The following is a 25,029-nucleotide window of genomic DNA, read 5'->3' as shown; positions in this document are numbered from 1 at the left end:
TGTGGGATGATAAAGGCAGACATCTGATGTAGATATCTCAGTGAACAGGGTGTGACACAATCATGGGATTTGGACAGATACAGCCAAGATTTCAGATACAGCCAAAGACAGTCACTTGTTTCGTTTCTAAATAAATCAGTGTTTCGAATGAATTGGTTGAATGAATGATTCAAATGACTCACTCATAAAGACAATCACTTGTCGCCACCTACTGGCATAATGATGTAACTTGCAGAAAGAATCCCTTAAAGTGCCCCTGTAGTCAATAATTTTATCCCTTAAAACTCATCTTTGATCACCAAAATGACATATTTAAACGTTTATTCATGTGAATTTTTAAAATAGCTTGAATGTAACTACACTCTTGCTTCATTATACACGGATCATGAATATGCAAATTAGCCCGCCTCCACTCACTCACGCCAGCTCAGAGATGCACTCAACTTTACTCAAGTTACTGTAGTAAATGCGGCACAATGGTCTCGCTCTTTACAATGTCTGACTCATAACGGTAATTAATATGATTAGCGTTTTGCTTGACTATGTTATCAAACAGCTAATAATGTGTCGCTAATGTTACATAAATCATGTTCCCATTCTCCATCTCAGAGTCAGATAGCTGTTTTCTAAAAATCAGCATCCTTAGAAACGCTTTGAACAACTTAGAACGTCAGTGGAGAAAGGCAAATATTTCATCTTAACATCGTAATATACATCATATACATAATTCACACGCTATTTTGCTAAAAGTACCATATCAACAGAAAAAATATACCGGAATAACCTGGCTTCTCTTGAGACATAGTTAATGATATGCTAAAGCTCGCCTGCACATTGACGTGATTGCTTACAAGGTAGTTTGTGATATAAGAAACACCAGCAATTTCAAACCGCATTTTTGAGACTGTCTTTGGTTTACTGGAGTTTTAAGGACAAAATACTCAGCAATGGTGTTGACATGAATTTGCACATGGTTTGTCTTAAAGCATAAAGCATATTAAAAACACCACATAGACACATTAACGACGTTAAAAACTTGGTTTTCACCATAGAGGGCCTTTAAAAATCTCAACTACTAAATGTATAGACTGATTTTGCGTAGACAGTCTTTGAGACAAACAGTAAGTCCCAAAATGCAGCTCGGCCAATCAGATTCAAAGACCAGAAATAACTGTTCAGTTTCAAACAAAAGGTAGAATTGATATTAATTTTTTGTTCCTGGTTGTCATCACAGGCTGTTTGCTGCAGTTTGAACAATAATTTAGTACATGTACATAAAATGTAATCAAAATCAATTAAAAAAGAGAGAAAGTTCTCTTACCTATACTTGTTTAAAACACAGGCTAACTTCTCCCTAGGCTCAAAATACCCTATTGAACCACCCATCGCTTCATCAGTTATTTAGACAGGAATGCTCTTAGCAAGTAGCAAAACCAACAGGCCTTATCCAAATCCTTTCACTTACTTGCCTCCCTTTCCTCAGGCATCGCCTTCCCAGACTGGGCCTATAAGCCAGAGTCAAGCCCAGGCTCCAGGCAGATCCAGCTGTGGCACTTCATCCTGGAGCTGCTGCAGAAGGAGGAATACCAGGGGGTGATTGCCTGGCAGGGAGACTATGGTGAATTTGTGATCAAAGACCCAGACGAGGTGGCAAGACTGTGGGGCATTCGGAAGTGCAAACCTCACATGAACTACGACAAGCTCAGTCGAGCACTTAGGTATGCACAGCATGTGTGGGTTTCATATTCAAAGGATTGTTTTCTGTGTTAATGCTTAATTGCTGCCTTTTATTGTTCTCTCATGCAATATGTATATTCTAGATGATGTGCTTTGTTGAGTACACAGTGTGTTTGGCTGTTTCTTTTGTGGGTATGTGTTTTTATCTTGCATCTTATGGCGGAAAAACATCATTTATTTTTTCCTCACATAATATCCTGTATAAAAGCCTTGGTCGCTCCATGCTTGATGCTTGATAGTATGTGGATATTTTAAGTGCTGCCTTCCCTCCAAAGAACATCAATACAGTCCAATTTGTGGAATCTTTGAACATCTAAATGGATTCTGGATGTTCTCCGGCAAGAGGCTCATATAAAGAATACTTGTCGATGGGGATTTTGAAATGAAGTCTAAAATTGATTCGTACCTCACCGAAATTCTATGTATCAGATCTCTTTTCAAACTCCAAACTCCAACATAAAACTTTTCAGGTTTGAACTTTGACCCTGGATGAAGTACTTCTGCTCTTATTCATGCACATTCGCTCAGCCATTTCTCATCCCGCCTTTTTTATCGCTCTGCTCCCCTCCTACCTTCCCCCAGCCTCCCTTTAATAGATGCTGTCGCTAGCTGCTAATTGTTATGAATAGGCACAGGCCATAATTAGCCTCGTTGATTAGCCTTGCTTAATTGCTCAATTAAGGGGCACAATTGCCACATAAAATAAAAGCTTACAAATTATAGCGCCGGCAGATTGCATCACGGGAACTCGTGTAGGCTGCCGGACCGGGTAAAGTGAAGTCAAGCATAAAGTGTGCTGAGATTAAAGAGCCTCGCTCTCATGCACAGGTGAGCATCCTCAAAGCATTCTGACACTCGTGATGAGCGCAAACGGCTGATGGGCAGCGGAAAAGACTCCGTATAGATCCATCTCTTATTTCCAACTGACTGATATGCCGTCGTGTGATGCTGAGGGAAATCTAAGCGGTCGTCACCGTGCAGAACGGGCAGCTGACAAGGCTGGCATTCCCAAATGAAGGCCATGACCCTGGAAAATGTTTCAGTGGAGGTGAAGGCAGCCTTTCCCCGCTTTAAAGCGATAGTTCACTTAAAAATGAAATCTGTGTCATGATTTATACATCCTAATGTCGTTCCAAATATGTATGGCTTGAAGAACAAAACTACTTTGTACCCTATTGTATGCACACAAACCCCTGAGACATAATTTTTTGTTCCACAAAAGAAATGGAACGGCATGAGGTAAATTATGACAAAATTGTCTTTTTTTGGGTGATCTATCCCTGTAATTCAAGCGTTCATTCTTGTATGCACAGATGCAGTCGTGTTTTCTTTTACAAACGTTTACAGCTTGTTTTATTGTATTTTCTGTTGTTCTCCATCCTGCAGGTACTACTACAACAAACGCATTTTGCACAAAACTAAAGGCAAGCGCTTCACCTACAAGTTCAACTTCAGTAAGGTGGTTCTGGTGAATTACCCGCTTCTGGACATGGCCAGCTCTCCGTTCCTGCTGGCCCAGAACCACTTCAATGGAGGAACAGCCACACCGGACTGCAGCCCTGTCACACCCGAGGTATGAGGGAATAAATGCATCGCAGTGAGTGTGATTACAGATAACAGAACAAACAATCTCAATATAATGAGAGAGAGGAATGAACCGCCAGGTATAACAGAAGAATGAAGTCAGACAAAAACCCGAAGGGCTGACGTGCTCTGTGAAAATAACAGCTCTATTGCCAGTGTTTAATGATTGATGTTTTTTTTCTATCCATACTGTATAAGGCTTTCTGTATTAGCTTTGATGTGAGGGATCAGGCTATTGATTGTACAGAGCCAATCAGTATGTAGGTATCTTTTTTGTATTTATTGTATGTATTTTCTGTAATTGCTCTACTCTAGCATTGGTGTTCAGCAATTATTTGTTTTCGGTCAATGTTAAACTTTAACTAAAATAGTTATCATTTGAATACTAGAGGCAAAGCATAAATTTATGTCCTGCTTGAATACAAATAGTCTGAGAATAGGTTTTATCAATAAAGGTTTAGTCAAATCTGAAATTATAAATGGGTTAAAAGAATAAAATGGTGGTAAATTTGCTACACGAGGTAACTTCAAACAAGTAGTCTGATAAAATTCAATTACAAATTATTATTTATTAATATGATTTTTTATTATTAACCTGATTTTACTTTAGCCTTGCAAAGTATATCTACTCAGGTCATTCTATGAGAAAGTTATCTGCTGTACATCTTGACTAGAGGAGACTGAAGGAGACGGGAAAGATCTAGAGGTGAAGAAGAAAGTAGAGAGAATGTCAAAGATGGCGTTAAGCAGCCTTAAAACAAAAGAAGACATTATCCCTTTCCTCTTATCCCAGTCTTGGAGGCGTACTCATCACTGCCATTGATTGAAAATGAAAGACATGTGAGAAATGAAAGAGAAGTTGGGGCTGTCAGATCAGTGCCATGTAATTAATGCGGTTTTGTTAAGCAATCCAGATTACGTAGCTTCGAAGTGTAGTCCTGCCTTTCTCACTGAAAAGAGAAGAGTGACAGAAAATATTGATCACCTTCATGTCACTAATAATAATAAAAAAAGAGAAAATCTTTATGCCGTTCATCTGCTAAGATTCCTGCAATGACTTCCAGGTTTTCTTTATTGAGCTTTATCCCCCACCACCCTTTTCTAATCTGCTCCCAAAAGCCGTTCCACATTTTGTGAGGTAAAAAGCCCTGGATCTCTTTGTGGCCTGTACTCTTACTGACATCTTATGAAGTCTTTAAGACGAGACTTTTTTTTTCTTCAAGGTTTCGAAGACAGTGTATAAGATGTCATGATAGTTTCACATTTCTTATCATCCTTTGAATGTAAATTTACAGCAGTGAATTCTTTGTCTGTTCGTGCACTTATTTTTATATTTTAGGACTAGCAGTACATCACAATAAAATGTTTTATAAAATTCATAATAACTGTTAAATGGACGAAATTAGTATTTATATTATCAATACTGTTATATATCAGTGTAATAGTACATCATTTTAAAAAGCTAGCCTGTCATGTCATTTATTAAACAAAATTTTCTCACTGTCTAACGATCACCACACGCTGTCTTTTCTCTATCCCATCTCTCCCAGGCCCTTCAGTCTTTATTCCCTCGTTTGCCTGAATCGGGTCGAGGGCCCTCTCTGTTTGAGCGCAGTGCAGGGGCCCCAGGGCCTGATGGGGACAAGCTGAGATTGGACACTTTTCCTTTCCTCGGCTCAGGTGAGACACAAATTTAACAAAAGAAAAAGAGAAAATTATAGATTCATGTTAATTAGGGAATGTTCTTAGTTTTTTAGAGCAGTGAAATAAAGTGTGTTGAGTTCAGATATAACTGATTAGTTCACACTGTTATCAGTATGTTCTTGACATTTGCACTTTCTCTGTGAGTGTTATCATGTACATATTCTCTTGTTTTTTCGGATGTTCTGAATGTACATTGACATATCAGTGTATCAGAATGTACAAGGGCATTAGTATGTCAGTGCGACTCCCCACCCCAAAAGACCCCCCACCTTCAACTCTGTTTGTCCTGAGGTCCTTTTCCGCCCTCCTCCTCTTCTTACCCCTCTCTGCCTCCCATGTGTACCCCCTGTCCTAATCCCTTCCCAAGCAGGAAGGCCCTAATTGAGGGTGCAGGCTTCAGTTTGTGGCCTGTGGGCGCCCATTACTGTGTTTTCATAAGCAAGTGAGGCCTGCCTGACTGATTCAATATTCATGTGTCTGCCAGCTACTCCTGGCCCTACATACACACACACTCTCTGGCACTGTCAAATTAGCCCTGCATAGCAAATAACACAGAGAGTGGCTGTGGAGATAAAAAGAGAGGGAGAGAAAATAAAGTAGGGAGGAAAAAGAAAGAAAGAAAGAAAGACTGGGAGGAAGTATGCTATGAAATGGTTGAAAATGATGAAAAGGTATTTTTAATGTAAGTGAAAAGCATGTAAAGTATTAGGAGTGTGAAATCAGGCATATCAACTCTCATGTCATATTAGGATTATTAATTCATCTGTGAAAAAATAAGCTTGCTCTGTATGTTTTATCTTACATTGTCATTGTCCAAAGGATTTCTATTTCAAATAAATGCTGTTCACTTGAACTATCTATTCATTGAAGAATCCTGACAAAAAAATCACTCAAGACTGGAGTAATGGCTGATGAAATATTACTATATGATGATAAATATATAAAGTTTTTGAAATATATGATTTATAATGTCCTTCTAGTTTTCCCTCGCATTCCCTCTGTTCTCAGTCATGTCTCTAACATCTGATCTTAAACATTAACACTGGTTTCCGTTCCATGTTTTTCAATTTCTCCCACAGGGGCTCCTTGTTACTCCAAACCTCCATCCCTGTTGGGTCCTTACCCGCGGAACCCGGCTTTTGACTACCCCTGGGGCTTCAACCCCTACCTCCCAGGGGCCTTTTCTCTAAACAACTGTCCCAAATTGCCTCCAGGCTCCCTCTACTCCTCAAATTTCTACCCAAACCCGCTCCAGTCCAGCCTGTCTCAGCTACCACACCCCTTCTCTTCACTCTTACCCCCCGGAGACACGACCGGGGCAGAACGTGGTCAAACGGGAGGAACTAACGGTCAGCCCCCCAGACTCTGCATCCCACCGTACCCAGGGAGCGTGCCGCTGGGTCGGACTGAGCTGGGGAATGGGGGTACGGGTGTAGGTGACCGGGAAAGAGGGGAGACCAACACCGGTGTTATAGGTGGAGGTCTTGGTTTAGGGTTAGGCCTAGGATTGGGATTGGGTTTGGGTGGGCTCAGCGTCGGAAGCGGAGGAGGAGGCCGTCAAAGCCCTTCCGAGCGGAGAAAGGGTGTGAAGCAGGATCCAGAGTCTGACTCTGAGCTGGAGATCACAGACCTGAGCGACTGCAGCTCGGAGAATGAGAACGAACCGGACTTCCCTCTAAGGAAGGAGCCAGGGCTGGGTGGTCGCTCACACCTTCTAGAGGCCAAATCCGGGGGTCTCGGGGGAGTCCTGCCCCCTCTCTCTTCTCTTCCTCCACCTGTGTCTCCACATCCCCTCAAAAGTCTGGGAACCCTGACTCCTCCACCGTCATCCCTGCCTCCATCCCTCTCTCCCTCCCTCAGTATGGTTGACCGGCAAAGGGAAACAGAGACACTTAAACTTGCTCACAGTTAATATGTTCTGTTGTGTGAATTTTGATGTCTTGCAGGTTTTCTTTTTCTGTCTGTGTATTCCTGCATTTGTGAAATAATGCTGTATATTCCCATTTCATTTTTCCCCTTCCTCTGTTCCGGTGTCCTCCCAAGCCACTCATGCAGTTCCAATATCAGAGCTTTCAATTTCTGCTTTCTTCGATTTCTGTATCGTACAATGAGACTCTCAATGCAATCATAGTTTTTGTCATTTTGAGAGTAGAAGTGCAGCACGCACACACACACACACACGCACACACACGCACACGCACACACACAAATAGCTTTTCAGATTAGAATGTTTAAATATCTAAATAATTCTCATTCTCTAATCTCAAAAAGAGATATTTTATAGCCAAGACAGCACAGTAATGGAATATGCATATCTTTTATCACCACTTTCTGAATTGCACTGCATTCTGGCCATGCTGAGACAGGCAGTAAGTTTGTTCTGCTTGGTGTATTTCACAGACTTTTCCATAAGTTAATGCTAAGCTCTGCAATACAGTGTTCAGCTGAACAGTGTAACACAAGCAAAATGCAATAATGGCAACACTGATAGTAATTTTAAGGTGATTCAGTGATGCAATAAAGCACTTTTGTTTTATTGTGCCGATTCAGAAAAATATATGGTCAAACATTGCCATCTTGTGGTTATATTTTTCAAAGCCCTTCATAGTTTTTTTTTTAAGAGAAACTTTTATTTATGCATTTATTTATTTTTACTTTCAAATTTCATGTTCAGTCCATGTCTTTTTTTAAAACGTCCAAAAACTTTATGAGCCTGAGAATGAGAGACAGAGTCAATACTGCTCATGTCATTGAATATTTAAAGTTTGTATCTATTTCATTGTATATATTTTATTATTGTGTACATTATGTTTAATTACTATTACTATATGGGATAGTTGTATTGGTGTCATTTTACTCTCTACCTAATTGAAGAGTGATATATGAGACAGGGAAATGGATAAGTATATGTGTAGTGACCCAAAGTTGACCAAGAAGGAGCAATTGTTTTTCACATTGCTCATAAGAATAGAGTTTAGACAGGGAGGTGTGCAAAAAATATTCTGCTCCCTCTAATTGTGCCCTGTGGAAATTTTCTCCAGATACCTCAGAAACGTAGATGACCCTACTGGACTGAGTTATGCTGCTAGTCTCATCTTTCAATAATTCATTCACCCAGTGGTGATGTACTATAATTAATCAAGTGTGAATAATATTAGTTGCAGCATCTGCTCATTTCTTTAACCAATGTTCATTCTAATGTTTAAGTTTGATATATGAACATCCAATCTGAATGTAAAGACAATGCATAGGAGCAGAATGACACACATTGATGAATGGATTTAACATCGAAAACTATTCAGACAAGACCTAGAACAAGTTTAATACAAAGGCAAAGGTTTTGCCAAAACTGTGCCAACAATATTCACGGATATATTCTTACAGTTCTTTGGAAAGTTCTTATCAGATTCTAGATAAGAATTTGAAAGAGTTGTTACATGACAGTTGGTGCCCTTGACTTGCCCTTACTAAAGGAGATTTCATCTGTACATAGAACCTTGTGTATTTGTGTGTACACATTGAAAAGGAAAAAAAATAGCATTTACCTAACAGTAAAGATTTTTCTTTGTTTTATTGTGAAATTTAAAACAGAAAGGATGACTAGAACAAAAAAAATGAGCAAAGAGTAATATCTTCAAAAGCAATAAACAATATTCTTGAGATTCAATTGTAAGAGTATGGATTTTTCTCTGGCGTTCAGTAAGCCGTGATTTTAGATCAAATGGACCCAATTAAAAATACTCGGTTTTCTGTCTGTGGCAAAAGTTTCATGAGGTAGGCTAGTCAACATCCTGTCAGGTTCCAAACTCGCTGCATTTCTGAGATTAAATAGATAAATGGAAGTGATGGATAAACATCTAGAGACCTTATAGACCTACCATATTTCCTGCGCATACAAAAATCTATATGAGTGCAGTATATTTCAAAAATAAAACAAAATGCAATCTATGGTGGAGTTTCACCTACAGGTCTATCATACACCCCAAACACAGACTTGGCTCGGGTTCACATTCATAAATCGTGAATATGTCAATAGTAATGCCACGGAGAGCCGAACACACGTTCAAGAGCCCTGAGAGCCATTCAAATGGAGGGGAACAAATTTAGTGTAACACTGAACGGAACCATACGGGCATACATGAAAGATTTTTTTGGACATCTTTCGGCCTCTGGTGGTCGCAAGTCACACAGGAAGAGGCAGTGGACGACGAAAAGTTACGTTTCCAACGCAAAATACACATAGCTTTCTGTCGAGTGCACTTGGTGGTTATTGAACATATTCAATGATCATCTGCACATTAAGAATAATGATTTAGTCCTGCTTTTATATCTGCTGTCAAACGTCGCGCGCTTGAAAATTTTGTCTCCACTTCCGCGTACAATGTTTTTTTCCAACGACATACGACAACTTTAGAACAGGAAGCCCTCAGAGGCGCTTGTCACTTCGTCTCACCTTTTAGAAGGTAAGTTTTAAGCTTAAAGATATGGATTATGGTCTGTTTAGATTGTATTATTTTTCTTGTGCGCAATGATTTGATTTGTCATCAGAGGGAGCATTCGCATGCTTGATTACTAGCATGATCCGCGAGCGATCAGATCCTGCCAGTTTGCCTCTGCTCAGCAAGAGGAATGTTGTGTTTGGCTACAATGTAACCTTTGCCAGCATTCCTATTATTTCCGTCGACCCGCGCCTCTATTTTCAACAAACAGACAGCGACGATTATATTTGAATCTAGCTTCTCATCGAATCGATATGTTTTGAATAAGCAAATACAATTGCTCTGTCTTTGACAGCTAAACAGTTTTACTTAAAATGTCTCGAAAAATGTTTGGAGTAGCCTACATGCAAAAGCCGTGTCAACATAATCACCGTTTGCGTTGTTATTGATATTTCAGCCTGATCAGCAATGACGTTAAGCGCTATTGCAATTCATTTCATACATTTATAATAAGCTGATTATATCAACTGTAGTTCATAGCATGCAGGTAACACGAGTCTTGAGTTTTTAAAAAAATTATGAATTGGATTAATATTACACAAATAGCAAGAGATATGTTGTAGCCTACTGCATATGAGCACGGCTGTAATTCCGCGCGATTGTCATATTGCATTTATACAACAGTTACATACACAAGTAACTAATATACATTTCTTCTCCGCCAAATAAAATAGTTCCAAAATAAACCAGTGCAACAACTTTTACTGATCTCCAACCAACAAATAAACTGAAAGCCTGGTCTGGATCAGCATTAATAAGTGGATTTGCACTCCTTGCTCCAGGCCTTCTATAAGTCACTGGGCTGGTGCTCCACCCCGTGTTTTGTATGTCACTGGTGAGAGAAACCCCGGTGAGGAGAAAATACTAATTGCTGCAAGCAAAATGTCACCGCTCCTCTTCTATTCGTGAGAGAAAACAGTAACTTCAGAAAACTTGCTCCTAGCTTTGTTTCAATTTCACACCACTCACATGCTCCGGTCTTTATCCCTGTGCTGTTATATTAAATAACTGCACTCTTGAAACACCACTCAACCTATCAAATTTGAGCCAGAAATTGCTTGCTGTATAATGTTTGATACGTTTATAATAAGCCCTGGCTGGCAGAAACAAATATGGTTTATTATGAGTTTTATTGATGTACTTTAATGAACTGAGTACAAATTGTAGCCCTTGTACTTGTCCATGCATAAAGTATCTTTAACTTCAGACTCAGTTTGTTTTTACAGTTTGTCAAGGTAAATTGATGTAGTTCATTGTTTACATTTTATGTTTGTCTTCCAGGTAATTTGTTGTGTAGAAAACCACCATAGTCCATTACATTTTTGGGCGAGGAGCACTTAAGAAGCATCGTTAGTCTTGATGTAGTTCCTAGCTACGACCGTCTGACAGCTAGAGTGAACTGGGATTAGATTAGTTTAACCTTCATGGAGTGAGCCTTGTTCATATTTATTGGATGCATTTGAAGAGAAATTGCAGTCATCAGTTAACCTGCCTGTACTTCTTTATCAGCTGATAGTACTCGGGTTTCATCCCAGTGTTGTTTTATGTAAACATTCTCATTGCTTGTTTCCTTTATGTTGTTGCATTTGAATTTTTTGGACTGAAAACGCACCACTGTATAATGTATAATCCTTTAAGTCAGTTCAGTTCAGATTATGTTGTTATATAGATTATTTTGTCATAGGACTAACACATGGAATGGCCAAACACAAGCGGCGTTGTTGTAGCAGTTTGTGGTATTACCTTACTGTAGTTCATAATGGAAAAACAGGAAGACAACAATAGTTACTTGGTTGCAAAAAGTTTTAGGTCAACATTAAAGAGCTTCAGGCCTTTTGGCTAGATGGTACAACCCATTACAAAGAGATTCCTAATTACTGTAGTTCCGTGGAAAAGGTGGAATGATTAGGATGTCACGAAAGCCAGTTGGATTGGCTATGTACACGGTCTGCAAGATTCATATTAGTTTGTATTAAAAATCTCGTCTTATCTAGAATCTGTACAATCATCCTTTAGTATCAATTATTAGAATGCACTACTGTATGCGGTCAGTAAGATTTTTATAATGTTTTTGAAAGACGTCTCTTATTTTCACTGTGATTGCATTTATTTGATCAAAAATAAAGTAAAATGTATATGTTTTCTATTTGAATAGATTTTAAAATGTAATTTATTTTTGTGATGGCAAATCTGAATTTTCAGCATCATTCCTCCAGTCTTCAGTGTCACATTATCCTTTAGAAATCATTCTAAAATGATGATTTGTTGCTCCATAAACATTTCAATGTTGAAAATTGTTGTGCTGCTTAATATTTTTGTGGAAACCTTCATCCTTTTGTTCAGGATTTTGTGATGAATAGAAAGAACAGCATTTATTTGAAATAGAAATGTTTTGTAACAATGTAAATGTCCTCAGTCACATTTGACCAATTTGATGCATCCTTACTGTATAAAAAGTATTAATTTAATTCCCCCAAAAAAGCTTACTTAAAAATCTTGCCAAACTTATCAAACTTTTAAGCATTAATGTATGAAAAACGCTTTTTACACTAAGGGATTTTAGAAGTGATCCTTTAAATTGCTTCAGCTGTTTAGATTAGTACAAGTTAGGGTTGTCAATACCAAGTATTATTGTAATACTTCTTTAATCGTGTGGATGTCGTTATTGCAGGGGCTATTCTGTTGTATTGCTTATTTACAGTTTGCATGAAATTTTATCATAATTATTGCAGTGATAATACATAAATAGTACAGTTCTGAACATATGTTTTAATTTCTGTCAAAAAGATGCTCAAATTCTCACGTTGCGTTTCATTCCGTTGTGCTCCGTCACGGGTCCAGTGTAAATGGCACCTAAAACACTGGACTTAAATAATACATGCCAATGAGTTTAGCTTGAGTATTGCTTGAAGCATACTGTATATTGTATGAGAATATACTCTACCGTGCATCACGGTACTACCATTTTTGAAAATACTTTGTGTGGCACTGCCGGTATTTCAAGGCTTGGGCATCACGTTGCTACTGTATCACCTGTAGGCTACACCGAGCAATAAGTTACTCAGTATAAGTTGGTGAAGTGCTTTTCTCCCAGATTTGCCATTTGGGTGGATAATAACTGAAACAATGAGGGTGTCTTACCACTTCCTCTTCCTGTTCTGACATTGCTCGTCTCTCTCTCTCTCTTACTTTCATACAGAGAGGCAAGTACAATCTTGTCCAGACAAATGCTACTGACTCTTTCTTTTGAATGCAGAATGATGAGGAATGCAGACCATTTCATTTTGTATCTCTCCTTTACATTCCTTTTTCTCACTGTGTCTCACTTCCTCTCATACACTGTGTTGTTTTTCAATAGACAGTTAGTGCTTTGTATTTACTCCTGGAATGGAGAATAATGCCATTAGAACATAGGAATTATAATGTGCTGCTTATGGGAAATCATATTTTGTAATAACAAGTAGCACACAGTAATTGGAAAAAAAGTTAAAGGGCTTGTTCACCCCAAATTTTTTATTTTGCCATAGTGTTGTCAAAATTGCCGACTTCAGTACCAATTCGGTACTGAAATTAAAAAAACGAGTGCAAAGTGCCCGTGCAAAATCAGTTTTTGTGTGTGTCTTTAGTAATTGTTGGTTCGGTGTGTTTGAATGCTCATTGTTACAATTGCACAGCAAAAGTTCAGTGACGTGTTTATTTGTGCATGGTAGAAAGCAAATACTGATACTGACATAATGACATACAATAAATATGGAAAATTGAACTAAATGATTGAGGGAGCAGGCTACACAGTGAACTCCGAGAAAGCGCTATGCTTGAGCAAACAGTTTGTGAATAGGCTGCTACAAATGATGGCCGTGAAAGAGACTGTGAATTAGTAGTAAAGAGACTATTTATTAGTAGTAAATCGCCATCGCCTGCTTTCAGATGGAGCGGCAGCCGTAGTTCACTGACAAGCTGAGCCATATCGCATTAATTATCACGGACGTATCGCCTACTAATCAAGGAACCGGCTTTACTGACGAGATGCGCATAACAATGTCATGCGATATATCGCGTAGCCCTACTATTTTGTCATTTACTCACCCACTACATTCCAAACCCGTAAGACTTTCGTTCATCTTTGGAACACAAATGAAGATCTTTTTAATGAAATCTGAGCGATTTCTGTACTCTCCATTGACAGTCTACGCAACTACCACTTTGACACTTCAAAAAGTCATAATCAATATACAAGACTAAACCACATAGATGTGAAATATAAAGGCTATCATGATCATTTTGCCAACAATGAACCATGGATTTGTTTAGCTTATAATACGTGTTATTTTTAACTTAAACAAATACAGTGCTATGCATAAGTTTAGACACCCATGCTAAAGTTGACTAAAAAAGAGGAATAAAAAATCATCTTTTGGATATTGAACTTAATGCCTTAATTTAAAAATTTTGGAAAAATCCAACCTTTAAGGACACCAATTTTCTTTGTGAATGAATAATGTATCGTAAATAAATAAATGTTCTTCCTTAAAATACAGGGTGCATAAGTCTGGACACCCCTATGTTAAATTCCCATAGAGACAGGCAGATTTTTATTTTTAAGTATTTTTTTTTTTTTTTTTTTTTAGGATACTATGCATCCTGATAAAGTTCCCTTGGCCTTTGGAATTAAAATAGCCCCACATCATCACATAGCCTTTACCATACCTAGAGATTGGCATGGTTTTATTTCAGTTAGCCTAATAGCTAGTTTGATTTGCATTGAGAGATGATCTTATGGAAAGTACCCCATGCCAATCTCTAGGTATGGTGAAGGCTATGTGATGATGTGGGGCTATTTTAATTCCAAAGGCCAAGGGAACTTTATCAGGATGCATAGTATCCTACATTTAAAAAAAAAAAAAAAAACTTAAAAATAAAAATCTGCCTGCCTCTATGGGAATTTAACATAGGGGTGTCCAAACTTATGCACCCTGTATTTTAAGGAAGAACATTTATTTATTTACGATACATTATTCATTCACAAAGAAAATTGGTGTCCTTAAAGGTTGGATTTTTCCTAATTTTTTTAATTAAGGCATTAAGTTCAGTTTCCAAAAGATGATTTTTTATTCCTCTTTTTAGTCAGCTTTAGTATGGGTGTCTAAACTTATGCAAAGCACTGTACAACATATAACATTCAAAACTCATCGGCTTAGACTGCATTTGAAGAAAAATAAACACAACAGTTTTCCCTCACGCATTCCAGCCACAGGTAGTCATTTTTCCATTCAATTCTATATTTCTGTGCTCTTTTCTTTTTCGCCGGCTGCTTGGAGGTAGTCATTTTTACATTTCCCGCTGTTGTCACTTGTCGTCATCGTTGCTACGATACGTGACTCACAATGACTGAAATGACCAATTAAAAGGGCATTCTCTGATGTTAAAAACGCTATGCTGATCATAGACAAACAGGGGGAGAAATTAGTATACCACATCGTCTGTTTTTTTTTCTTATCATAGCCTACAAATGTCTTCGTTCATAGTCTGACATATATTAGAAGCTATGTGTCTGTCATGGATTTGCACTGAATTGATTCTCAAAAATATGGAACAAAGTGTGTTCCACTGTTCCGTATCAGGAACAAGACTTTTATGTGTCAAATACGGGACGATTCCGTATTATACGGAACGGTTGGCATTGGCAACCCTAAACATGAGATCACAGTCAAGTAAATAAAAAGTTGTTCTGTTATGTGTTTTAATTGTATGGAGCTTTAAATTAGCTAATTCGGTTTTATGGTAAGTCAAGTTTGCTAATATATCTACTGAAATTAGACATCAGAAGGCAATCAGTGCAAAAAGCAGCAGAATGTCTCCTGCTTGTGTGTTTATGCAGTGACAAAGCTCTCACAGTGTGCTGGGGATGTGTGTATACGTGTAATGTGATGTTTTTGGCATGCTTTGCTGAGGCAACAGAAACTGTTGGTGTTCTCTGAGCCATTAACAAAGAACCCTATGTCTTGTCATGAGTAATAGTAGTGGCGTATGTCTGGGTGGGAGGTATGTTTGTGGAAGCTGGCTGTGGATGTGTTCGCAGTGTGAATTGTGGTTGTAAGTTGTTAGGAAGCAAAGGTGTATGTGGATGCTTTAACCTTATCCAGATATATAATTGGAAAATATAAAGCTTAAAGTGAGCTAAATATATTTTGTAACGGTGACAGAAGGTACAAAATATGGGATATGTCTTCATGTGAAAAGGCCAATTGAAACAAGGAAATGGAAAGTTCAAGAAGACAGAATGAAGGAGAGATTGACTAAATTGACTACAGAGCAGAGAAACTAAAGGATTTTTTGTAATGGAGCCTCTGAGTTGGTATGACAGCAGGAAAAAAAGTGTCTTGGCTGTTGTGTCGTCTCTTGCTGTGAGCGATGTTTTTTTTTTTTTTTAAGATACCTTGTCAACTTAAAAGTTGTCATCTTAAAAAAATAAAATAAAATTGTCTCTCACGATCCCTTTGTTCTGCAGCATTTCGTCTGTCTTCATCCATCTGCTCACAGGGAGTTGCCTGTAGTCCGCTTCAGGTGCGTTCACACTGACTGTGAATTCAAAGCGATCTGATCTGAAGTCATTCATTCATGGAGAGGCAGACGGTGATCAGTTGGATTAAGCGATTGTAGGAACAGCGCATGATTTAATCTCACAAAAACATGATGGTGGTACTTAAAGGGATACTCCACTTTTTTCGGAAATATGCTCATTTTACAACTCCCCCAGAGTTAAACAGTTGAGTTTTACCGTTTTAGAATCCATTCAGCCGAACTCCGGGTCTGACGGTACCACTTTTAGCATAGCTTAGCATAGATCATTGATTCAGACGAGTCCAGTAGCATTTCTTTCAAAATGACCAAAGAGTTTCAATATTTTTCCTATTTAAAACTTGACTCTTCTGTAGTTAAACCGTGTACTAAGATCGACGGAAAATGAAAAGTTGCGATTTTCTAAGCCTATATGGCTAGGAACTACTCTCATTCCGGCGTAATAATCAAGGAACTGTGCGGCCGTACCATGGGTGCAGCAGGCGTAGTGATATGACGCAGCGCCTAAAAATAGTCCCCAGCTTGGTAACTTCTTCCAACGTGACCGGGACTAAGTTTGTCTAACCTATTAGACCTATTTTCAGGCACTGCGTCATTTCACTACGCCTGCTGCACTCATGGTACGGCCGCACAGTTCCTTGATTATTACGCCGGAATGAGAGTAGTTCCTAGCCATATAGGCTTAGAAAATCGCAACTTTTCATTTTCCGTCGATCTTAGTACACGGTTTAACTACAGAAGAGTCAAGTTTTAAATAGGAAAAATATTGAAACTCTTTGGTCATTTTGAAAGAAATGCTACTGGACTCGTCTGAATCAATGATCTATGCTAAGCTATGCTAAAAGTGGTACCGTCAGACCCGGAGTTCGGCTGAATGGATTCTAAAACGGTAAAACTCATCTGTTTAACTCTGGGGGAGTTGTAAAATGAGCATATTTCCGAAAAAAAGTGGAGTATCCCTTTAAAGCTTGAATTGCTGAGTTTTCATAGTGGTCACAGGACATTTGAACTAGATTTATTATCATTTAAAAAATTTCACTAGTTTTTTGGCATTTTAGTTAAAGCCTAACTCTTGCCAAAATGCAACCTAGGGTCTTTTTGTTAATCTACCCGAGGCAAACTTTCGTTCATAATTAGAATGGAAACGCCACTTTTAAGTTTGACCGTATTTTCGTTTTCGGTCAAATTGCTTTTTGAATGGGAGTGCTTGGGGCACTTCTATGATAGCACCAAAATCACTATTTTTAAAACACTAAGAAGGCTCGACACAACATGAAACTTTGCTTGAAGTATCACCAGGGGCTCTACACATGAACTCGAGCATTGAGAACATTGTTTGTGTACACAGAGTTTACTAAAAAGAAAGATTTTGAATAACTCACTGTAGCTGTTGTTGATTCCGTCCGCCCGCATTTTGTCAGTCAAAAATAGTCGATCTTTTAATTAGTTAAATTAAATAGTCGTTTTTTTAATAGTCGAAGTTTTAATTTTGTAATTCTAATTTTTTTTTTTTATAAAAAAATAAAAAATGTTTTACATAGCACCACAATTTGTTCCATCTCTTTGTGACGATACATACTGCATTTCATCAGAAACTGCACAATACTCAAAATAATAGCATCAGAGTCTGTGGTCAAACTTCTATTTGTTGGAAATAGCAACTACACCCCATACTGCAGTACTTACTGGCAGTGATTACGCAGTAAATGTGCCATTACTGCTACATTCAGCAGTTACTATCTTCACTCTCTGCAACCCCGGAACATTCATGATTCCACAATATGGACTAGATAGATCCACTGGCACTCACATCTTGTCAGATTGCCTAAACTGGACAGTAGCTATATAGTGGATTTGCCAAGTTTTGCAAAGTTAATGGCATATAATCCTTAAGATATGCTCATTAGCTTGAGGTTGTTTGGATCAACTAAACAATTTGCATTGTCTTTACATTGTTTCTCTGAAATCATGTGCAGTGCACCATATGTTTGCTGTGATAACTTTGCTGCATGCTGGTTTGTTATAGTGGTGTCCTCGATTTCTGATGTACCTGCCCCTAAATTTCACGTACAAGCCAGCAGGGGTTGGTTGCTTTACAAGTTGTTCATTGTCCAGCATTGAAGATACAAAAACAAGTCTTTGTTTTCCATTGTTTTTTTCTCTATATGCACATTTCTATTTTTGCTAACGATAATAACCTTAATTGGAACTAGGTACGATTCAGAAGCCGGATGAATAGTTAAAACCGGTGGAATTATTCATTGCCATAACTGTGTTGTATGTTTGATGCAAGGGCATATGCCAGAAAATGATGTGGTGTTCCAGGATCCTCCCTCAGATGTTCGGCGGTGAGACGTGATGCAGGCGGGTATCGCTGAAGAGAAACGAGTTGCAGTCAGGTTGAGTCAGATCGCCCAGGGTGGAGTGATGAACTGACAGAATGATGGATGCGGTGACAGGACTGTGGAGGGGAAAGCGAGCGAGGCTGGCGGAGGGCAGGAAAATGATTTGATGTGGTGATGCCAGCGTTCAGATCTGGGAGTTGAGCTACGGAGTGATCACCTGTCTCCATTGAGACTAGTTGTTTTGACCGAATTCTAGCATTTTCCTTTTGTTACTGGCACATTTTCAAGAGGTACAGATATAGTCATCTCTCAGACTTGACTCAAAATGGAGGTTAAAGTTGGATGATCTACCAGCTAAAAGGACTTTATAGTTGTTTCTGGGAGTGTGTTTTAGGCGTATAGTCTAAATGTGGTTGACTCCGTAAAGAGGGTGGGTTGATTCCTGGCTGCAGATCACAGTGCTGGAGCTTCCTGGCATTCCCTGCACCTCCAGCACTCAAGCCTGTTGGACACAAACGCTACATGATGTAAAGTTCCTGAATAGCTGTTCTCCAATCAGAGATGTTCAACGTGAGAACATACATGGACACGTGTATGAAACAGATGCATACTCAGACGTTAACTCACTCTTACACACAAACTCGCTGAATCCCGGTCGGCGTGCCTGTGGTGGAGCAGGTCTGTTGGGCTGCCGGACAGGCCAGGTTTGTGTGCAGTCAAAGGGCTCTGTGTTTGAAGCGGGCTGATTACTCCCTGGACTCGTCTTGCAGCCCACATTTGGAAACAGTTAGAGGGAGACTGCAAGCTGCCACGGCTTCTACCAATCAATGCGGCGGGGCGGCACTGGTTCACTCGCCTGGCAGCATTTAGTTTTGCACCCATTGGACAATAGTGTCCCGCTTAGCCCCCGAACCCTATCCTTACAAGCTTGTAATTCTCGGTCTGATTGTGACCTCTTAAACATATCATATGATGATAACTTTGGCAGATGTTTGCAAAAGGCTCAAGAGTGTCTGTGATAAAAAAAAAAGTTTTATACCAATTTTCAAGAATATTTAAAATAATTGTTTTTTAATATTTTAAAATATTCTTGAAAATGGAGATAAACCACATCTTAATTAGTTTTTATAAAGTTAAAAATAAAAAAGTATAGATAAAGTATGTAATTTAGAAAATTTTATGAATTCACTTTTGAAAGTTATGTTTTTATGCCTTGTAATAAAAGGTTAAAATTATCTAATATTTTAAGAGACTTTTTGAGGGTCTGCTCAATGATGGCAATGTCCCAAATGGAAACCTAAAAGCCCTCGCCCTAGCCCTAAAAGCTAATCGGGTTTGCTGCAGAGCTTGCGGGCTTGCATTTTTCATTTTGAGTATTGTTAAAAAGTACAAAATGGAGGACCAACGAGAACAGGAAGCTGGAAAGCGGTAGATTTAAAGGAGGGAAGCAATCGGAAAATTCACAAGCTTGCCAACCTCACGCAACAGACTGAAAATGTGTTTTGCCTTATCACAAGGGAAACATTTTTTTGCCAGGGATCAGTGTTTTTTTTTTAATTCTTTTTCAGGTGCTTTTAATACTGTGGATGCCTCAAATATTATAGATGGCTTAAAAAATGCAGCGGTAATAGATAATACTTGAAATTTATCCTTTATATGTCCAGGCTACTGTATGAAACATCTAGGAATTGGCATTTTAAGAAATGTAGTGAAATGAGTCTTGATTACCTTTAAGTGTGTTCAGAACGCATGCCTCCGGGATATTCCAGGCAACGTTTACGTCTATTAACAATGATGGGAAGTTGAGGCTATAGAAATAAAACAGGAGGAGATAAAAGTGCTCAGCAGGGTGAATAACAAGCTTTTTTCCTCTCCTTTTTTCAGAATGAATGGTGTTTCAAGCATTCCTAATTAAGTTGGCTTGGAAAAGGATATTGTATTTAAACCTTCTCCTTCTCCTTCTCCTTCTCCTTCTCCTTCTCCTTCTCCTTCTCCTTCTCCTTCTCCTTCTCCTTCTCCTTCTCCTTCTCCTTCTCCTTCTCCTTCTCCTTCTCCTTCTCCTCAGCCAAATTTTAGACTGTATCTCCTCCTAGACCGTTAAAGCTACGACCATTCCATTGACCAAATATCCAAGACTGTTTGAACTCTGTTTAACTCCCAGAAGCCCTTGATACTCATTTAAGCTTTAAGCTATCTATCTTCTTTCTAACTAATAACTAATATTTCTTTCTTTCTTTCTTTCTTTCTTTCTTTCTTTCTTTCTTTCTTTCTTTCTTTCTTTCTTTCTTTCTTTCTTTCTTTCTTTCTTTCTTTCTTTCTAACTATTATTTCTTTCTTTCTAACTATTTCTTTCTAACTAATCTTTTTCTTTCTTTCTAACTAATCTTTCCTTCTCTCTAACTTTTCTTTCTTTCTTTTTCTTTTTCTTTCTTTCTTTCTTTCTAATTAATATATCTTTCTTTCTAACTTTTCTTTATTTCTAACTAATCTTTCTTTCTTTCTTTCTTTCTTTCTTTCTTTTCTTTCTTACTATTCTTTCTAACATTTCTTTCTTTCTTTCTAACTATTATTTCTTTCTTTCTAACTATTTCTTTCTAACTAATCTTTTTCTTTCTTTCTAACTAATCTTTCCTTCTCTCTAACTTTTCTTTCTTTCTTTTTCTTTTTCTTTCTTTCTTTCTAATTAATATATCTTTCTTTCTAACTTTTCTTTATTTCTAACTAATCTTTCTTTCTTTCTTTCTTTTCTTTCTTACTATTCTTTCTAACATTTCTTTCTTTCTTTCTTTCTTTCTTTCTTTCTTTCTTTCTTTCTAACTATTATTTCTTTCTTTCTAACTATTTCTTTCTTTCTAACTAATCTTTCTTTCTTTCTTTCTAACTAATCTTTCTTTCTTTCTAACTAATCTTTCCTTCTCTCTAACTTTTCTTTCTTTCTTTTTCTTTCTTTCTTTCTAATTAATATATCTTTCTTTCTAACTTTTCTTTCTTTCTAACTAATCTTTCTTTCTTTCTAACTTTTCTTTTTCTTTCTTTCTTTCTAACTTTTCTTTCTTTCTAACTATTTTTTTCTAACTTTTTTCTTTCTAACTATTCTTTCTTTCTTTCTAACTATTCTTTCTTTCTTTCTTTCTTTCTAACTAATCTTTCTTTCTTTCTTTGTCTACGAACTTTACCATCTAGTTTCCTATTACTATACTTGAGGATAGAGAGTTGAAGGAAGTAGTAGAAAGTTTTGTGTGTAAAGAATGTTGATAAAATTGTATCATGGTTTCCATAAAAATATTAAGCAGCACCACCATCAACATTGATAATATGATAAGAAATGTTTCTTGAGCACCAAATCATCATATTAGATTGATTTCTGAAGGATCATGTGACAATGAAGAGTGATGCTGAAAATTCAGCTTAAAAAATGTATTACATTTAAATGTACATAGCTAGATAAAGGAAAAAATGGGAACGCTGTAGGCAAGAAAGAAAGAAGTTAAGGGTGGAGAGTGTGTGATGGTTAGAGGTTAACACCTCAGTCACACATCCTTACAGTCCTTTGCTCTAAACATTGTAACACTATTTATCCCCCCCCCCCCCCCCTCTCTCTCTCTCTGCTCTTCATGCTCACATGGTCAGTGAGGCCACATGCCTGTAAGCCAGCCTTCCTCTGCTCTTATTGGAACGACTGAGAGAAGCTCAGAGATCTCTAATCTCCTGCAGTATTGAAATACCACACAGTCCAGAGAGAATCAAAGAGAAAGAGTGCAGTCATTACATACTTTTGAGGAGATAGCGAGCGATAGACCTCATTAACCCCACCTGTAACACCCCAGTGGCTCCACGCTCTCATTCTTAGTTAAATTGGGAAGACACTGTCTCTGACCAGTGACCACCATGCAGATCTTTCTCTCTTTCCTGAAGAAAGTCTGTTTAACGCTCGCTGATTGATCTTGACAGCTGTTGAGATGATTTATTAAAAGCTGTGGGTTTATTTAAATGTCTTTTAGGTTGTCATTTATCAAAATCACATTTTAGCATGTTATCCGAGTCATACTGAAAGTTCATGAATTTTACAGTCCTGTCTCAGTAAAGCTTGTGAATGTGATGTCTAGAACAGTTATGACTTTTATCATTTTTATACCCACTTATTTTTTATCTGTCAGTTCCTCTTTTCTCTCTTATCCTCCATCATTGTTCTCACTTGACTTGTTTTTGGTTACAGATGTTGTTTCCGCTCTGTTTCCACATGTATGCATGAATGACTTCATCTTTTGTTGTTTTTCCTGCTCTTTTCTTTATTCTGCTGATGTTGTGATGTTTTCTCTTTGTGACAGTCAGAGACAAAAGCAGTGTCACGAAGAGAGAGAGAAAGCATCTTCACTAGCCACACTTTATACGCTTTCCATGAATTGGATACAAAATAGAGCCTGAAACCACTTTTTTTTTGAATATTTTATTGTCTAAATAGTTTTTTAATAGTATTTTAGTTTTTATTTTAGTCTAAATAGCTTAATTTATTTATCATTTTTGCAATCATTTTTTAGCAATAAACACTTTGCGTCAAAATGAAACGAACAGAATCTCTAAATTAGCCTAGATTAAAAAAAATATTTGTAGGTTTTTTGCTACAATAATTTGAATGTCAGTTGAATAGATCAAAAATGGTTTTGTTTTTGAATTATTTTAATGTATTTTGTATTATTTTAATTGTTAGATTGGTCAAAATAGTAGATAGTTGAGAAGGTCAAGACCCCTGATGTGGGACAGACCAAAATCGGCTGGGGTTCACAGACGTTTGATGTATTGCGCACTACCTACTTTTCATACTAGATTAATTTTAAATGTGATAATAGTTCATCTAACATTTTTAATAGTTCTCACTATAAATTAAAACATAGTTGTGCCTATAATGCTTTAAAACAATTGCGGGGCACCAAAGTATACCCCATTTGTGGGAAAAAAAAGTGCCATAAATCTTTTCACTTTTCTCCTTTGTGTCATACACTTGTGTTTGTCCCTCCTTGTCTTTTTCCTTTGTTTGATGCTCTCTGTTACTCTGAACATGACTTTTGCAGACAGGTTGACAAAAAATGTCTCTGATCGTTTCCTGAGGAAATTACACCCACTTCCTCCCTCTCTCTCTCTCTCAGTCTCTCTCTCTCTCGTCTCTTTATGCTTGCCTGCACTGTAGACGCAGCGCTTTGGAAAGCTTTGAAGATCTCAGAGACTTGGCTGATTAAAGCAGCTGATAAAACACAAACACAAACACCGCTCCATTAGCAGTTATTTTAGGCTTTTGCTATCACACTGATTCAGTGCAGAGGACAAGGCCATTGTCCCGACAGCTGCATATGGTAGTCTGGTATGCAAAGACATCCCCCTTGTTATCTGCTTTTTTTGTGTGAAAGTTGGTGCACTTTCACTGCGAAACTCAGTACAGTAGCCTAATGCCGGTATTGATGCTCATCGAGATTAGATCATAAGAAGCCTTTGTTTTATATTGGAGAATGAGTAGAAAAACTCTTTTAAAATCTCTCCTGCAGTTAAGATCTTGTGTCTATTATTCTGAAGGCGGATGATAAGGAAAGCAACACAACAAACTGAACTATAGATCTTTTGACCACTGAGAAATGAAGTCACTGGTTTTCATTCAAATCCCTGCTCATTGATAGGCCGTATCTGGCTCTAGTTCTTCCACATCGGTCTATCTGTTATTGATGTATTGGCTGATCCTGATGCTGTTGTTCTTCACTCTGTATACTTATATCAGATGGCCCAATCTGCTTTGCACGTGGCAGTATGTTTGTAATGTCCTCCACTTTGTGTTGTACTTTGCCGTTCTAGCCTTTCATGATGTCTTGTCTTTGCAGGACCTTGGATTACCAGTGTTGGTGCAAACTACGACAGCATGGATTATGAAGACGCCCAAAACGGGGTTTGTTTCCATTCGTTCTTGATGTTTTTATAAGTGGCCTGCATCTGATTTGATAACAGAGATGGCATAATCAGTTTCCACCATTATTACCAAAACAATGCATCTCACGATTGAGTACACAGATTATTGAATCCGTTTGTACATGAAAAGAATATTATCGAAGGGGTAGTGAAAGAGTTTTATTTGTGATATTAGATCTAATTTGCATCAGATTATGGACAATGAATACACTCAAATACAAAGGCATACACTGTCTGACATTACAGCTGCCGAGACGCAAATGTTTCTGGATGCTTAATAAAATCAGGAATGTGCTGTAGTAGGTGGGGCGGCACAGCTGACTCTTCTCTGAGTGTCTTGTGCAATGAGTTATACTCCTCCATATTCTCACCAGCCTGAAGGGGGTCTGACCTTTCTGAGGGGGTTTAGCAGAGTCTGGGAAGTACAATGGTAAAGTCCTAAACATAGCAGTCTTGCAAAAAATAATGGAGTCACTCTCTGTAGTGAATCTTACTAGTGTTGTAAAAAGTACCGACTTCGGTATCAAATCGGTTTTGTAAGCGCTCGGTGAAGATTTATGTATATTTACAACATGTTTTTGAATCGCTGATCATTGTAGCCAATCACAGACATATCTGATAAGCGTGTGAGC

At 38.0% G+C, this 25,029-nt stretch overlaps 2 protein-coding genes across 5 annotated transcripts in view; both read left to right on the top strand.

Annotated features, from left to right (window-relative positions):
- The window catches only part of erfl1 (Ets2 repressor factor like 1), a 30,296-nt gene extending 23,276 nt beyond the window's left edge, over positions 1-7,020 (top strand). Inside the window, exons 3-6 of the mRNA XM_084435486.1 lie at positions 1,484-1,718; positions 3,124-3,310; positions 4,872-5,001; positions 6,105-7,020. Coding sequence (XP_084291612.1) covers positions 1,484-1,718; positions 3,124-3,310; positions 4,872-5,001; positions 6,105-6,937 — 1,385 coding nt within the window. The 3' untranslated portion in view covers positions 6,938-7,020. The remainder of the gene's footprint in view (positions 1-1,483; positions 1,719-3,123; positions 3,311-4,871; positions 5,002-6,104) is intronic.
- A 2,139-nt stretch (positions 7,021-9,159) lies between these two features.
- Positions 9,160-25,029, top strand: part of arhgef1 (Rho guanine nucleotide exchange factor (GEF) 1) — a 48,548-nt gene continuing 32,678 nt past the window's right edge. For all 4 annotated transcript variants that reach the window (XM_084384928.1, XM_084384926.1, XM_084384927.1 and 1 more), the window contains exons 1-2: positions 9,160-9,488; positions 24,313-24,377. In XM_084384928.1, the coding sequence (XP_084241054.1) occupies positions 24,351-24,377 (27 nt within the window). In that variant the 5' untranslated portion in view covers positions 9,160-9,488; positions 24,313-24,350. The remainder of the gene's footprint in view (positions 9,489-24,312; positions 24,378-25,029) is intronic.

Source organism: Rutilus rutilus (genome assembly GCF_951802725.1).
Source record: "Rutilus rutilus genome assembly, chromosome: 17".
NCBI lineage: Eukaryota > Metazoa > Chordata > Actinopteri > Cypriniformes > Leuciscidae > Rutilus > Rutilus rutilus.
Note: the sequence above shows the minus strand (reverse complement) of the source record. Positions and strands in the feature narration are given on the sequence as shown.